The sequence below is a fragment of the Stenella coeruleoalba genome, assembly GCF_951394435.1.
Source record: "Stenella coeruleoalba genome assembly, chromosome: 13".
NCBI lineage: Eukaryota > Metazoa > Chordata > Mammalia > Artiodactyla > Delphinidae > Stenella > Stenella coeruleoalba.
In genome coordinates, this window is record NC_137159.1 from 65,217,687 (window position 1) to 65,230,660 (window position 12,974).

Consider the following 12,974-nt stretch of genomic DNA (forward strand, 5'->3'; position numbering starts at 1 on the left):
ACCATATTGACATATTGAAGGATAAAAACCATATAATAGATGCAGAAAAAGTTTTCCACAAAATTCAACACCCATTTATGATAAAAACTCTCTAGAAAGTAGCCATAGGGGGAACGTACCTCAACATCATAAAGGCCATATATGACAAACCCACAGCCAGCGTCGTTCTCAGTGGTGAGAAATTGAAACCATTTCCTCTAAGAACAGGAACAAGACAAGGTTGTGCACTCTCACTACTATTATTCAGCATAATTTTGGAAGTTTTAGCCACAGCAATCAGAGAAGAAAAAGAAATAAAAGGAATCCAAATCGGAAAAGAAGAAGTAAAGCTGTTACTGTTTGCAGATGACATGATACTATACATAGAGAATCCCAAAGATGCTACCAGAAAACTACTAGAGCTAATCAATGAATTTGGTAAAGTAGCAGGATACAAAATTAATGCACAGAAATCTCTGGCATTCCTATACACTAATGATGAAAAATCTGAAAGAGAAATTAAGGAAAGATTCCCATTTATGATTGCAACAAAAAGAATAAAATACCTAGCAATAAACCCACCTAAGGAGACAAAAGACCTGTATGCAGAAAACTATAAGACACTGATGAAAGAAATTAAAGATGATACAAACTGGTGGAGATATATACCATGTCCTTGGATTGGAAGAATCAATATTGTGAAAATGACTCTACTACCCAAAGCAACCTACAGATTCAATGCAATCCCTATCGAACTATCACTGGCCTTTTTCACAGAAGTAGAACAAAAATTTCACAATTTGTATGGAAACACACAAGACCCCGAATAGCCAAAGCAATCTTGAGAAAGAAAAACGGAGCTGGAGGAATCAGGCTCCCTGACTACAGAATATACTACAAAGCTACAGTAATCAAGACAGTTTGGTACTGGCACAAAAACATAAATACAGATCAATGGAACAGGATAGAAACCCCAGAGATAAACCCATGCACATATGGTCACCTTATCTTTGATAAAGGAGGCAAGAATATACAATGGAGAAAAGACAGCCTCTTCAATAAGTGGTGCTGGGAAAAGTGGACAGCTACATGTAAAAGAATGAAATTAGAACTCTTCCTAACACCATAGACAAAAATAAACTCAAATTGGATTAAACACCCTAATGTAAGGCCAGACACTATAAAACTCTTAGAGGTAAACATAGGTATAACACTATGAAATAAATGACAGCAAGATACTTTTTGACCCACCTCCTAGAGAAATGGAAATAAAAACAAAAATAAACAAATGGGACCTAATGATACTTAAAAGCTTTTGCACAGCAAAGAAAACCATAAACAAGATGAAAAGACAACCCTCAGAATGGGAGAAAATATTTCCAAATGGAGCAACAGACAATGGATTAATCTCCAAAATTTACAAGCAGCTCATGCAGCTCAATGTCAAAAAAACAAACAACCCAATCCGAAAACGGGCAGAAGACTTAAAAAGTCATTTCTCCAAAGAAGATATACAGATTGTCAGGAAACACATGAAAGGATGCTCAACATCAGTAATCATTAGAGAAATGCAAATCAAAACTACAATGAGGGGCTTCCCTGGTGGCACAGTGGTTGAGAATCCGCCTGCTGATGCAGGGGACATGGGTTCGTGCCCCAGTCCAGGAAGATCTCACATGCCGCAGAGAGGCTGGGCCCGTGAGCCATGGCTGCTGAGCCTGCGCATCCGGAGCCTGTGCTCCGCGACGGGAGAGGCTACAACAGTGAGAGGCCCGCGTACCGCAAAAAAACCCAAAAACCAAAAAACAAAACTACAGTGAGGTATCACCTCACACCAGTTCGAATGGCCATCATCAAAAATTTCCACTACTGGGCATATACCCTGAGAAAACCATAATTCAGAAAGAGACACATACCACAATGTTCACTGCAGCACTATTTACAGTAGCGAGGACATGGAATCAATCTAAGTGTCCATTGACAGTGAATGGATAAAGAAGATGTGACATATATATACAATGGAATATTACTAAACCATAAAAAGAAACGAAATTGAGTTATTTGTAGTGAGGTGGATGGACCTAGAGTCTGTCATACAGAGTGAAGTAAGTCAGAAAGAGAAAACAAATACCGTATGCTAACATATATATACATGGAATCTAAAAGAAAAAGAAAAAGGTTCTGATGAACTTAGGGGCAGGACAGGAATAAAGACGCAGATGTAGAGAATGCACTTGAGGACACAGGGAGGGGGAAGGGTAACCTGAGACAAAGTGAGAGAGTAGCATAGACATATATACACTACCAAATGTAAAATAGATAGCTAGTGGGAAGCAGCTGCACAGCACAGGGAGATCAGCCCTGTGCTTTGTGACCACCTAGAGGGGTGGGATAGGGAGGGTGGGAGGGAGATGCAAGAGGGAGGGGATATGGGGATATATGTATACATATAGCTGATTCACTTTGTTATACAGCAGAAAGTAACACAACATTGTAAAGCAATTGTACTCCAATAAAGATGTTAAAAAAAAAGTGGAAACAACCCAAATTTCTATCAACTGACAAATGGGTAAACAAAATGTCATATATCCATACAATTAACTATTATTTGGCTATAAAAATGAAATTAAGTAGTGATACAACATGGATGACCCTTGAAAACATTATGCTAAATGAAAGAAGTCAGTCACAAAAGACCACATATTATATAATTCCATTTATATGAAATATTCAGAACAGGCTAATCCTTTCAGACAGATATTAGCAATAGATTGCTGGTTTCCAGGGGCTAGGGAGTGGGGGAAATTGGGGTTGACTGCCACTAGGTATGGAGCCTCTTTTTGTGGTAATGAAGATGTTCTGGAATTAGATAGTGGTGATGGCTACACAGCTTTGTGAATATACTAAAAAACACTGAATTGTGCACTTTAAAAGGTGAATTTTAGGTATGTTAATTTTATCTCAATAAAGCTTTTATAAAAATAAGCAAATCTGTACATATATTCTTATTTCCCTTTCTTGATTATGAAAATGGGCCAAATTTTAGATACTATTTTACAGCTTTCTTTTTTCACTAACAAATGTATCTTAGGGCTTGGATGAATCTCGAGAGAGAGATGCTGAGTGAAGAAAGCTGATTTCAAAGGTTACATATTTATGAGTCCATTTACGTAATATTCTTGAAATGATAAAACTATGGAAAGGGATAACAGATTAGTGGTTACCAGGGGTCAGAAATGGGTAGGCATACATCTGTGGCTATGAAAAGACAGCATGTAGAATACTTGTGGTGATGGAGTAATAAGCAAATATACTGAAGTTTAAAAGTGTCATAAAATACTATCTTAGTTTTTTACAGATGCATTCAAAAACTTGAATAACATGCATGATTTTCTATGAAAATATAAATTTTCTAGAATTTATTAGGATGCCCCAGAAGGCATAGATAATCTAAACAAACCGATTACCATGAGAGAAATAGAAATATGATCAATATGAACAACTCCTCCTCCCAATAATACAGTCCAAGGTAGATTTCACAAAGGGCTTCTACCAAATATTTAAATATGGGTAATTCTGGTGCTATTTATGTCATTCCAGAGCATGGTCAAAGAACAAATGCTTCCAGATTCTTTTTAAAGAGCGGAATGTAACATTTGCAGATGCTGATAGACCTGGAAAATATACTGAAAAAGTATTATAAATAATAAGGGAGTTCAGGATGTGGCTGGGAACAAAATTAATGTTAAAGGCCATCTTGTATATGTAAAACAGTTACAGATGTAAATGGAAAATCCTATTTACAGTAACACAATTTTAAAAAGAAAAAAACCTTTTTAAAACCTTTTAAAAAACCCTTGGGTTTAAACATTAAAAATGTGCAAAATATATATGAAAAAACTTTAAAACCTTTTGAGGGACGCACAAAAAAAGACCCAAATATGTGGAAAGGAACATCCTGTACCTGAATAGAAGAGTAATGTCAACTACAACCTAATAAAGATAATGTTTACAAAAATAACATATTTAATCAGCTTTTATTATTTGTCCTGTTCTAAGCACTTTGAGTATATTAATTCACTTAATCCTTACAATGCTATGAAATGAGCAGAGGAAGAAACAGACGTACTGAAGTTAAGTGACAGGGTCATCCATCTGGTAAGTGGAAGAGGCCCTACAATTTAACCTCTGGGCTCCACTGCCAGAATTTTCTCTTACTTAACCTAAAAAATGGAGATGTAACTCACATATCATAAAATGCACCATGTTAAATGTACAATTCACTGGTTTTTAGTATATCCAAAAAATTGTGCAATCATTACCACTATCTAATTACGGAATATTTTCATCACCCCAAAAAGAAGTCCTGTACCTGGTAACAGTCACTCCCCATTCCTTAATTCCCCATCCCCTGCCAACCTTCAATCTACTTTCTGTCTCTAAGGACTTGCCTATTCTGCATATTTCATATAAATGGAATCATAAAATATGTAGCTTCTTTCACCTAACATACTGTTTTCAAGGTTCATCCATGTGGTTTATAGTTTAATAATATGCCGTCAGTATGGATTTATAACATTTTTGTTTATTCATCAGTTGATGGACATTGTTTCTATTTTTTTGGCTACTATGAATAATGCTGCTATGAACATTTGTGTACAAGTTTTGTATTAACATACATTTTCATTTATCTAGGGTAGATACCTAGGAGTGGAATTTCTGGGTCATATGGTAACTCTGTTCAACTTTATGAGGAACTGTCAGGCTGGTTTTTTTGAAGTGGCTACACCATTTTACATTCCCACCAACAATGTATAGTAGTTCTAATTTCTCCTCACCAACACTTGTTCTTTTCTTTTTTGTTTAAATTATAGCCCTCCTAGTTGCCTTAAAGTGGTATATCGTTATGGTTTTGGTTGACATTTTCCTAATCTCTAAAGATGTCGAGCATCCTTTCATTTGCTTATTGAACATTTGTTTATCTTTTTTGGAGTAATGTCTATTCAAATCCGTTGCCCTTTTAATTGAGTTGTTTGTCTTTGTTGTTGTGTTGTAGTTCTTTGTATACCTGGATATAAACCCATAATCAGATACTGCTTTGAAAACATTTTCTCCCATTCTGTAGATTGTCAATTTACTTTCTTAATAATGTTCTTTGCTGTACAAAAGTTCTTAATTTTGATGAAGTCCAATATATCTATTTTTTTCTCCTTAGCTTTTTTAAATTTAATTTTATTTATTATTTAATTTACACAGCATGTTCCTATTAGTTATCTATTTTATCCATATTAGTATATATATGTCAATCCCAAACTTCCAATTCATTCCACACAAACCCCCACACATACCCACTTTCCCCATTGGTGTCCATACATTTGTTCTCTACATCTGTGTCTTTATTTCTGCCTTGCAAACAAGTTCAACTGTTCCACTTTTCTGGATTCCACATATATGAGTTAGCATACGGTATTTATTTTTCTCTTTCTGACTTACTTCACTCTGTATGACAGTCTCAGGTCCATCCACATCTCTACAAATGACCCAATTTCATTCCTTTTTATGGCTGAGTAATATTCCATTGTATATATTTACCACGTCTTCTTTATGTATTTGTCGGTCGATGAGCATTTAGGTTGTTTCCATGACCTGGCTATTGTAAAGAGTGCTGCAATAAACATTGGGGTGCATATGTCTTTTTGAATTATGGTTTTCTCTGGGTATATGCTGAGTAGTGGGATTGCTGCGTCGTATGTTAGTTCTATTTTTAGTTTTCTAGGAAACCTCTATACTGTTCTCCATAGTGGCTGTATCAATTTACATTCCCACTAACAGTGCAAGAGGGTTCCCTTTTCTCCACACCCTCTCTAGCATTTGTTGTTTGTAGATTTTCTGATGATTCCCATTCTAACTGGTGTGAAGTGATACCTCATAGTCATTTTGATTTGAATTACTCTAATAATTAGTGACGTTGAGAAGCTTTTCATATGCCTCTTGGCCATCTGTATGTCTTCTTTGGAGAAATGTCTATTCAGGTCTTCTGACCATTTTTGGATTGGGTTGTTTGTTTTTGTAATACTGAGCTGCATGACCTGTTTATATTCTTCCTTAGCTTTTGTTTTTTAACATCTTTATTGTAGTGTAATTGCTTTACAATGGTGTGTTAGTTTCTGCTTTATAACAAAGTGAAGCAGTTATACATATACATATGTCCCCGTATCTCTTCCCTCCTGTGTCTCCACCCACACTCCCTATACCACGCCTCTAGGTAGTCACAAAGCACCGAGCTGATCTCCCTGTGCCATGTGGCTGCTTCCCACTAGCTATCAGTGTATATATGTCCATGCCACTCTCTCACTTTGTCCCAGCTTACCCTTCCCGCTCCCCGTATCCTCAAGTCCATTCTCTAGTACATCTATGTCTTTATTCCCATCTTGACACTAGGTCCTCCATGACCATTTTTTTTTCTTAGATTCCATATATGTGTGTTAGCATATGGTATTTATTTTTCTCTTTCTGACTTACTTCACTCTGTATGGCAGACTCTTTACTACAGCTTTACTACATTTGTAGTAAGGCATCCACCTTACTACAAATAACTCAATTTTGTTTCTTTTTATGGCTGAGTAGTATTCCATTGTATATATGTGCCACATCTTCTTTATCCATTCGTCTCCTGATGGGCACTTAGGTTGCTTCCATGTCCTGGCTATTGTAAATAGAGCTGCAATGAACATTTTGGTACATGATTCTTTTTGAATTATGGTTTTCTCAGGGTATATGCCCAGTAGTGGGATTGCTGGGTCATATGGTAGTTCTATTTCTTGCTCTTTAAGGACCTCCATAGTGGCTGTATCAATTTACAGTGCAACAGTGCACCACCCACCAACAGTGCAAGAGGGTTCCCATTTCTCCACACCTTCTGCAGCATTTATTGTTTGTAGATTTTTTGATGATGGCCATTCTAACTGGTGTGAGATGATATCTCATTGTAGTTTGGATTTCTGTTTATCTAATGATTAATGATGTTGAGCATTCTTTTTTTTTTCTTTTTCTTTTTTTTAACATCTTTATTGGGGTATAATTGCTTTACACTGGTGTGTTAGTTTCTGCTTTATAACGAAGTGAATCAGTTATACATATACATATGTTCCCATATCTCTTCCCTCTTGCATCTCCCTCCCTCCCACCCTCCCCATCCCACCCCTCCAGGTGGTCAAAAAGCACCGAGCTGATCTCCCTGTGCTATGAGTCTGCTTCCCACTAGCTATCTACCTTACATTTGGTAGTGTATATATGTCCATGCCTCTCTCTCACTTTGTCACAGTTCACCCATCCCCCTGCCCATATCCTCAAGTCCGTTCTCTGGTAGGTCTGTGTCCTTATTCCTGTCTTATCCCTAGGTTCTTTATGACATTTTTTTCCCTTAAATTCCATATATATGTGTTAGCATATGGTATTTGTCTTTCTCTTTCTGACTTACTTCACTCTGTATGACAGACTCTAGGTCTATCCACCTCATTACAAATAGCTCAATTTCAATTCTTTTTATGGCTGAGTAATATTCCATTGTATATATGTGCCACATCTTCTTTATCCGTTCATCCGATGATGGACACTTAGGTTGTTTCCATCTCCGGGCTATTGTAAATAGAGCTGCAATAAACATTTTGGTACATGACTCTTTTTGAATTATGGTTTTCTCAGAGTATATGCCCAGCAGTGGGATTGCTGGGTCATATGGTAGTTCTATTTGTAGTTTTTTAATGAACCTCCATACTGTTCTCCATAGTGGCTGTACCAATTCACATTCCCACCAGCAGTGCAAGAGTGTTCCCTTTTCTCCACACCCTCTCCAGCATTTATTGTTTCTAGATTTTTTGATGATGGCCATTCTGACTGGTGTGAGATGATATATCATTGTAGTTTTGATTTGCATTTCTCTAATGATTAATGATGTTGTGCATCCTTTCATGTGTTTGTTGGCAGTCTGTATATCTTCTTTGGAGAAATGTCTATTTAGGTCTTCTGCCCATTTTTGGATTGGGTTGTTCGTTTTTTTGTTATTGAGCTGCACGAGCTGCTTGTAAATTTTGGAAATTAATCCATTGTCATTTGCAAATATTTTCTCCCATTCTGAGGGTTGCCTTTTGGTTTCCTTTGCTGTGCAAAAGCTTTGAAGTTTCATTAGGTCCCATTTGTTTATTTTTGTTTTTATTTCCATTTCTCTAGGAGGTGGGTCAAAAAGGATCTTGCTGTGATTTATGTCATAGAGTGTTCTGCCTATGTTTTCCTCTAAGAATTTGATAGTGTCTGGCCTTACATTTAGGTCTTTAATCCACTTTGAGTTTATTTTTGTGTATGGTGTTAGGGAGTGTGCTAATTGCATTCTTTTACATTGTAGCTGTCAAGTTTTCTCAGCACCACTTACTGAAGAGGCTGTCTTTTCTCCACTGTATATTCTTGCCTCCTTTATCAAAAATAAGGTGACCATTTGTGTGTGGGTTGGGAAAATTATCTTTGAGTAAGTAAAACACTATGGAAGGAACTCAAATATTCATCAAAGTAGAATAGATAAGCACATGTGGTATATTCATACATGACAATAATATACAACAATGAAAATAAATGAACTATAGCCATCCACAACAACATGCTTGAGTCTTAGAAACATGATGAGTTTCCTTTCATATGGAATTAAATATGAGCAAAATAAACTATGTTTTTAGGGATGCATACAAATGAGGTAAAATTGTAAAGAAGCAAAAGGAAATGATTATTACAGGAATCAGGATGGTGGTGACCTCTGGGGTAATGGTGGCGCTGTGAACAGGAGGGACCCATAGGAGGCTTCCGGGTGATGGCAATATTCCGTTTCTTGACTTGGGTTAGTGACATTATGGGTATTTATTTGATAGTAATTCATTAAACTATTCACTAAGGTTTATGAACTTTCCTGTATGATGGTTATATTGCACCATAAAAGAAGAAAAATCAAAAACAGGACATAGTTTGCTGTCTAGTATTTAGCATTATATCTTGGGCAAATTTTAATTTTGACATTATTTATATTTTTTAACGTCTTCCTAGATTCCTCTAGATTCATAGCTCCTTGCATTTAAAGGAATCTCTCACTTTTCTCAAGGGGTTCTGCAGCCCACCTTCTAGGGAATGCTACAATATCAGTAATTAAATCATATTAGAGAGACATATGGAAAGCCACATATGTCTGAACGACTCCTATCACAATTCCATTCCGCTGCTACATGGGTTAAGCCTGGCTTTATCTTTCTTCCAGTATAATCTGGATTTCACTTCTAGATCCATGTAAAGCTGATCTCCAGTCCTGTGTTTATAGGATTGAATTTACTAACTAAATTTATAAGGATGAAATTTACCTTTCAAGGCTGTTGTGGCTTGAAGTGCATGGTGGCTACTGTGCATTTTAATGAAACAAGACAAATAGCCTAAATGATTGCTCTAGAACCAGATAATAATGTCCTTTCATTGCATACATTTAAGGGAAATGGTTTTTAAAAATGGGTTTGATGTGATTGCCTGTTGCTTCATCTCAGTGATTGATTTTTTTTTTTTTAACAATGGATCCTGACCTTTCTCCCCCATATACCCTAGGACATTTGTTTACTCACTGCTCACTAGAGGGAGGCCGTTTCCAGTTGTATTCCTTTTCAGAGGCTTTGTCTTCTGCATGGGAAATGGACTCCTCCAAGGCTACTATCTGGTTTACTGTGCTGAATACCCTGCTGAGTGGTACACAGACATACGGTTTAGCTTGGGTAAGTGAATCTGACTACTTCTCACCCATACCCCAGTTAACACACCTTCCCACAGGCTAAATCACCATTACCTCTCCCTATCCTACTGCAATAACCTTCCAAGGATTCCATTCCCCCCACCCCAACCCCACGACCGCCTCCACCCTGGTCTTTTCTCTGTATAGCAGCCTGAGAGATCTTTGAAAAACATCGTGTCATTACCCATCTCAAAACCCTCCAATGCATTTCTGTTACTCTCAGGATAAAATACAAATTTCTTACCACTGCTTACGAAACCCAAATGTTCTTGGCTTGCCCCATTTCCTGACTTCATTTCCTATCTCCATCCATCTCACTGTGCTGTAGCTTCAGTGGCTTTCCTGCTGGACCTGGAATACTCAAGTTTGTCCTGCTCCAGAGCTGTCGTACAGACTGCACCCTCTGTGTAGAATGCTCAGTCCCTGTATACTCGGGGAGCTTGCTCCCTCCCTTTATTTAGGTCTCTATTAATTCACACCTCCTCAGAGAGACTTTTCCTGACCACCTATCCAAAATAGTAGAAAACACTGACCATTGAATGTTTTTCATTATCTGCAAGAGGAGCTAAAGTTCTTTACTAAAGTAAAGGTTCAACTGTTTGTACATTCTTTTGGCTCAAAGGAAAAAGGCAGAGATTATCCTTAATCCCTCTCCTTACATCACATATCACGTTCCCTCCATCAGCTTAGTACAGCTGCCTCTAGTTCTAAAACATGTGCCGACTGAACTCAGCTCTCCATGACTGCACTAACTTCATCCTGGTCTGAGCCAGGATGACCTCTTGCCTGGACTGCCATGGTGACCTTCAAGCTAAACATCCTACTTCCAGTCCTGACCCTCAGTAGCTCCTTCTCCACACAGCGGTCAGAGGGAACATTTGAACACACGAATGGCCAGAGGATTAGTTGTACGAATGCTGGTACATGTACCCAGTGGAGTATTCTGGAGCCACAAAAACAAAGCAGACCAAAAGCAAGGACTGTCTCTGTGCTCGTCTGGAGACATCCCTAGAGCATGAGGTTAAATAAACATAAAGTGTGCACAGTGTGTATAGTGTGCTGCTGTTTGTGTAAAAAATTGGAGGAGGAACTATTGGACTGCTAAAAGAGAAACTGTTTTTAAAAAGGGTATCTGTAGGGTTTGGGGTAAAGAGAATGGGATGGTGGGCAGAAATTTTCTTTTAATAGTTTTGTCCTTTGAATCGTGAAACTTCATAACTTAATTAAAAATCCAAATGAAAGTTGCTCAACACTGAGAACAGATAAATAAATGTACCTAACTGTATAGTTATTAAACTGGTCCCATAACCACACAAGAAAATGATTTATGCCAGTTTACAGGAAATACAAAGAATAAAATAAGTTAGACGCCACCGTGAGGAAGTAAGCCAGTCTTATCTAGAAAGGGGGGCTTTCTGAGGGACCACTGTCTGGTCTTTTTAAGAAGTCAGTGTCGTAAAAAAAAAAAAAAAAAGACAGGGGTCTGGGCTAGATGAAAATGGCCTTAAAGGATGTAATGACCAGATGTCGGGTGTGGTCCTATATTGGACTTTGGTTTACACGAACCAGCTAGAAGTGGTATTCTGGGGACACTGGAGGAAATTGGAATATGCCTAAGATGAAGATCTGGAAGGACATGCACCAAAGTGTTTAATGGTGGTAGTTCTTGGGTGGTAGGAACAAAGTGTCTTGGTTTTCTTATTTCTGCTAATTAGCATTTCATCTTCCACAAAACATATATACTTCTTTTGTAATGATAATAAACTGACATCAGATCCTATTCTCCCCTGCTTAAAACCTGCCATCGGCTTCCTGTTGCAGTTAAAAATCCACACTCCTCACCATATCCTGTAGAGCTTGATGGGATTTTGAAAGTTCCATCCTCTTCTCGTCTGCTCATTACCACCACCACCCCGCCCCCCCACCATCTATCTTAAAGCATTAACTGTAGCACCTTCCTTCTGTTTCTTAGACATGCTAAACCTATACTAGCCTCAGGACCTTTGCATCTGTTAGTCCCTCTACCAGAATGCTCTTCCTCAGATCTTTGTATTCTCATTATTCAAATCATAGGACAGATGCCAGATCTTCAGAAAAGCTTTCCCTATTGACCTCATCTAAAGTAGAGATACTTCCTCCCCACCCCAATTCATTCTTTTTTATCTCCTTATCCTACTTTGATTTTCTGCTTTGTAGTGATATTATGTGATTTAAAATTTTTCATTATTTTAATTCATTTCTGTGTTTCTCCACTGAAATGTAAGCTCTATGAGAACAGACACCTTGACTGTTTTTCTCACTACTATATCCCTGGTGTTTAGGACAGTGCTTGGTACATAGTAAGAACTCAACACATGTTATCTGAATAAATGAATCAAAGAATCAACACATGAATGAGTCTCATACCATCCTTTTAAGATAGGTACTGTTGGAATCTACATTTTACAGATAAGAAAAGTGAGGCTGAGAGAGGTTAAGTGACTTGTCCAAGGACACACAGACATCGAATCTAAGGTGCCTGCTTTTCCACTGCTGTGCATGCTATCTCCCCTCCCTCTCCCACCCCCTTGTCCTCCCTCCACTGGTGTCCCTTCCCAGGTTTCCTTTCTTCCAGGCTAATAATCTTTTGACAAGACAACATTAACAATCATTATTTCATATCATAGCAAATGAGGTGAGAGTAGATGTGACTGTTTTTAATTCAACTGTTCTTGCCTGATGTATTTTGTTTTTTTTAAATTTATTTTATTATATTTTTATTTTTGGCTGCGTTGGGTCTTCGTTGCTGCGTGTGTGCTTTCTCTAGTTGTGGCAAACGGGGGCTACTCTTAGTTGCAGTGCACGGGCTTCTCATTGTGCTGGCTTATCTTGTTGCAGAGCATGGGCTCTAGGTGCGCAGGCTTCAGTAGTTGCAGCATGTGGGCTCAGTAGTTGCGGCACATGGGCTCTGGGGCACACAGGCTTCAGCAGTTGTGGTGAGCGGGCTCAGTAGTTGTGGCTCACGAACTTAGTTGCTCTGCGGCATGTTGGATCTTCCCGGACCAGGGATCGAACCCATGTCCCCTGCACTAGCAGGCAGATTCTTAACCACTGCACCACCAGGGAAGTCCTCTGCCTGATGTATTTTGATCAGCACAAATACACTTGACTGAGAGCTGGGGTTGGGCGTCTGTGTGGAACAGTG

At 38.2% G+C, this 12,974-nt stretch overlaps 1 protein-coding gene across 1 annotated transcript in view; it reads left to right on the forward strand.

The window, feature by feature from the left end:
- Positions 1-12,974, forward strand: part of SRD5A2 (steroid 5 alpha-reductase 2) — a 57,242-nt gene that overhangs the window by 35,238 nt on the left and 9,030 nt on the right. The window contains exon 2 of the mRNA XM_079941275.1: positions 9,610-9,773. Within this exon, the coding sequence (XP_079797401.1) occupies positions 9,610-9,773 (164 nt within the window). The remainder of the gene's footprint in view (positions 1-9,609; positions 9,774-12,974) is intronic.